Consider the following 4,014-nt stretch of genomic DNA (forward strand, 5'->3'; position numbering starts at 1 on the left):
TAACCATGTGGTAAGTAATTATAGAATGATAAGTAAACAGCTATAAGTAAACAATCGTCAAATTATAAGTAAAAAATGCTTGGATACCTAATGGTAAGATAACAAGACAATTCTGAGGTAAACAATTATCCAATTATAATACTATAACATTCTGTACAACACAATTGTTAAATTATAACAAGTAAACAAATCTGTGGTAAACAATAGAGAGACTAAATGTTAATAATTTTGTGGTAAATAATTATCAAACTACAATTATATGATTAGTGGTAAACAATTGCATGGTTATGAGTAAGCAACTCTGTGGTAGATCATTGTTAGATCATAAGAGAATAGTTTATTTTCCAATTCCTGAACTTGACCCTGTAATTAGGGATCCCTTTTTCGTTGATTCCCTAATGCGGGACATAACTTTTTTTCTACAATGGAGAGCTAGGGGAAAGAGCAATATTACCTGTGCGTAATATGAGTTACCTACAAGTTTTTTAAATCTTTCAATTACATCAATGTGTTGTTTAGCTAAATACTTTTGTCACCAAAAGTTATTTTTCGTGAAAAATAAGTTAGACCGCCGATACCTCACTTTCACCTTATCATGCTTTGCATTGGCAAAAGCCAATTTTGTTCGATATAGAACCAGTCTACAATTGACAAAGGGTATAATTTGTTTAAAAAGTGTGTAATAACGGAATCAAATCGGTAATTGGCAAATGGACTACAACAATGTGATAAACAAACGTCAATATCACCAGTACTTTGTAAATAACTAAATGGAACAAAAAAATACAACTGCGAGCTATTGCTCCCTAGCGTTACCTCTGTTTTAAGTTTCGGTAATTAGACAGTTAAAAAGAAATGAATCTGAAATCGCATTTCACAGCAAACCATGTTCACACGAAGCCCAATAGCCAATGCCAGGGAGCTCTTATTGTAACTTCCTTGAAAAACTCAACACAAAATTATCATGATCATTAAAACGGAAATAATGTTTCACAGATAAAGCTTTTTTAAAGGAAAAATCTATGAATTCGAAATTTGACGTTTGATGATGTAAAGATATAACTAAAAGTGCTTTGCTCACAAATGTTTAAGTTGTATGCAATATTTTAATTAAAATATGGTATAGCCTATTTACTTTGAATTGACTTTCAAGGCATACATGGTTTCAGTCATTTTGGTATCTTTGAAGTTTTCACCGCTCATCATTTTGCTATTTACAATTTCTACCTTTCAATTATAGTTTCCAAGGTAATTTGCATAATAATAAAATAAGTCAAACTTTCCTCACCTTAACAGCAGTATACAGACTTCACACGTGTATTGAGTAAACGTTTCTTTGCTTATATGATATTCAAGAACATGCTGGTGTTAAATAATGTCTTGTTCTCAACTAATAAAGTTCATTATTACATAATACAACGACATTTTAAGATTTATGTATGCAGAGTTACGGTTTATCTAGTGACGAATCTTAAGTCTTCTATTTGAAATACCTGCGAAAAAAAGATAAAAATAAGATGTAATATGATTGCCAATGAGACCACTCTCCACAAGAAACCAAATGACGTAGAGGGTTAAAGTTAATTTAAACGTTAAATCTAACTTTTAAACTTCAAACTTCAAATCTTGCATAGATATAGAAAGATGTGGTTAGGGGCGAATCAGACAACTCGCCATCCAAGTAACAATTTATAAAAGTAAACCATGATAGGTCAAGAAGCCTTGGCTCACACCGTAGACTAAGTTATAAAGGGTCATCTTTAGTGTTATGTACACGTCTCTTTCCTCGAATGCTCATGTAGTATACTAACTATATCACTATGACCTCTTTCTGGCGCAATCATTAAATCTGACTGGCCTTTATTGTTACATGTATTATAATCTGCTCCTTTGTTTAATAACATCCTTATTATTTCTATATGTCCTTTTCTACAAGCACACATTAAAGGTGACCTATTGTCATTGTCACATTTATTATAATTTGCTCCTTTGTCTAATAACATTCTTACTTTTTCGATATGTCCAAACTTACAAGCATATATTACAGATGACAAACCATTATTATCACATTTATCATAATTTGCTCCGTTGTCTAACAACATCCTTACTATTTCTACATGTCCATTTCTACAAGCACACATTACAGGTGACCTACCATCATTGTCATATGTATTACAATCTGCTCCATTGTCTAACAACATCCTTACTATTCCTCTATGTCCCTCTCTACAAGCAATCATAACAGGTGACGAAAAATCTTTGTTAAATCTATCAGGAGTTGCTCCTAAGTCTAACAACATCCTTAATATTTCTGTACGTCCAATTCTACAAGCAATAGTAATAGGTGATCGACCACCATTGCTACATGTATAACATTCCGCGCCTTTGTCCAACAATATCCTAACTATCTCTGTAGATTCTGCATGTTCTTCGATACAAGCAAGCATAACAGGTGACAATCCATTACTGTTACGTTTATTATAATCTGCTCCTTTGTCTAACAACATCCTTACTATTTCTCTATGTCCATAACTACAAGCAATCATTACAGGTGACCAAACATCATTGTTACATATATCATAATCTGCTCCTTTATCTAACAACATCCTAACTATTTCTTTATGTCCATATCTACAAGCACTAAATACAGGTGACCATCCATCATTATTACCTGTATCACAATCTGCCCCTTTATCTAACAACATCTGTACTATTTCTGTGTGTCCATATCTACAAGCAGTAAGTACAGGTGACCAACCAGTATCGTTACATGTGTCATAAGATGCCCCTTTGTCTAACAACATCCCTATTATTTCCGTATGTCCATATCTACAGGCACTAAGAACAGGTGACCAACCATTATTATCACGTTTATTATAATTTGCTCCTATGTCTAACAACATTCGAACTATTTCTGTATGGCCATATCTACAAGCACACATTACTGATGACACACCATTATTTTCACATGCATTATAATCTGCTCCTTCGTCTAACAACATCCTTACTGTTTCTGTTCGTCCATTTTGACAAGCACTTATGACAGGTGACCATCCATCATTGTTACATTTATTATAATCCACTTCTCTGTTCAACAACATCCTTACTATTTCAGTCAAACCTTCCTTGGCAGCTAGTTTCAGTGGTACACCAACGAATCATATTGCTGTCGCCTATAAAGCATGACAGAAGCAGTGCAGTATCATTGATATGTTCATCACATGTGAGTGCTAATTGTTTCTGGTAAGTTACATCCAGTTTTTTCAAACAACTGATAAATTTGTTTCTGAACTGCGACACATACATTAAGATATAATCTAGCTATTGACTCTTTTTCAGCTTTTGGCAAGCACATACTATCTGATAAAAGGTTACAGACACATGATTTGAAAACTGATAAAGATTCAAACTTGTCATCCTGATACACTTGTAATCGACATGCTACAATTATTTTTGCAATTTTAATTGAAAACTTTTTTTTATTTGCCCCATAAATGGTTCCCAAACATCTATGTTATTCTGGTTTAGAGAATAGTTTCCACATAAATCATCAATAACAAACAATGTTTTCTGGTTTGGATTATAAAATTTAACAATGTCACGTGGATCTGTAACTAGAAGTAAATCGTACCCTTCCTTTACCATTCGTAAAGCCACATGTCGGAGTGTTGCTGTTTTACCCACACCAGAACTAGCAACTATAGTTATACAACTGTTCTCTTTTATACATTTCAGTACATGTGTTGCACCTCTGGTTGTTATAAACAATTTGTCTTTGTCTTTCCACTCCATGAGGATATCACTGTTTTGTGCTGAAATATAATCAAATCAATGACTATCTCTATCCAGATTATTCAGCTGTACATCAAACTGGCAGCCCTTGTCAAAATATGTGGAAGCTATTAAACCAAGTTCCAAATGGTGAAGTTGAAATTATCCCTTCGTAAATTTTACGGACGCCATCACGAGTTGGTTGACCGTTATGGAATAACCGTTTCACAAATGATATCGGAT

The 4,014-nt window shown here is 33.5% G+C and overlaps 1 protein-coding gene across 1 annotated transcript; it reads right to left on the bottom strand.

Annotated features, from left to right (window-relative positions):
• Positions 1 to 1,766: 1,766 nt before the first annotated feature.
• On the bottom strand, positions 1,767 to 3,101 carry LOC139500229 (ankyrin repeat domain-containing protein 50-like). The gene has a single exon (XM_071288969.1). It carries the CDS (start codon positions 3,099 to 3,101, stop codon positions 1,767 to 1,769), a length of 1,335 nt encoding a protein of 444 aa, XP_071145070.1.
• Between the last annotated feature and the right edge of the window lie 913 nt (positions 3,102 to 4,014).

Source organism: Mytilus edulis, chromosome 13, assembly GCF_963676685.1.
Source record: "Mytilus edulis chromosome 13, xbMytEdul2.2, whole genome shotgun sequence".
NCBI classification, from domain to species: Eukaryota; Metazoa; Mollusca; class Bivalvia; order Mytilida; family Mytilidae; genus Mytilus; species Mytilus edulis.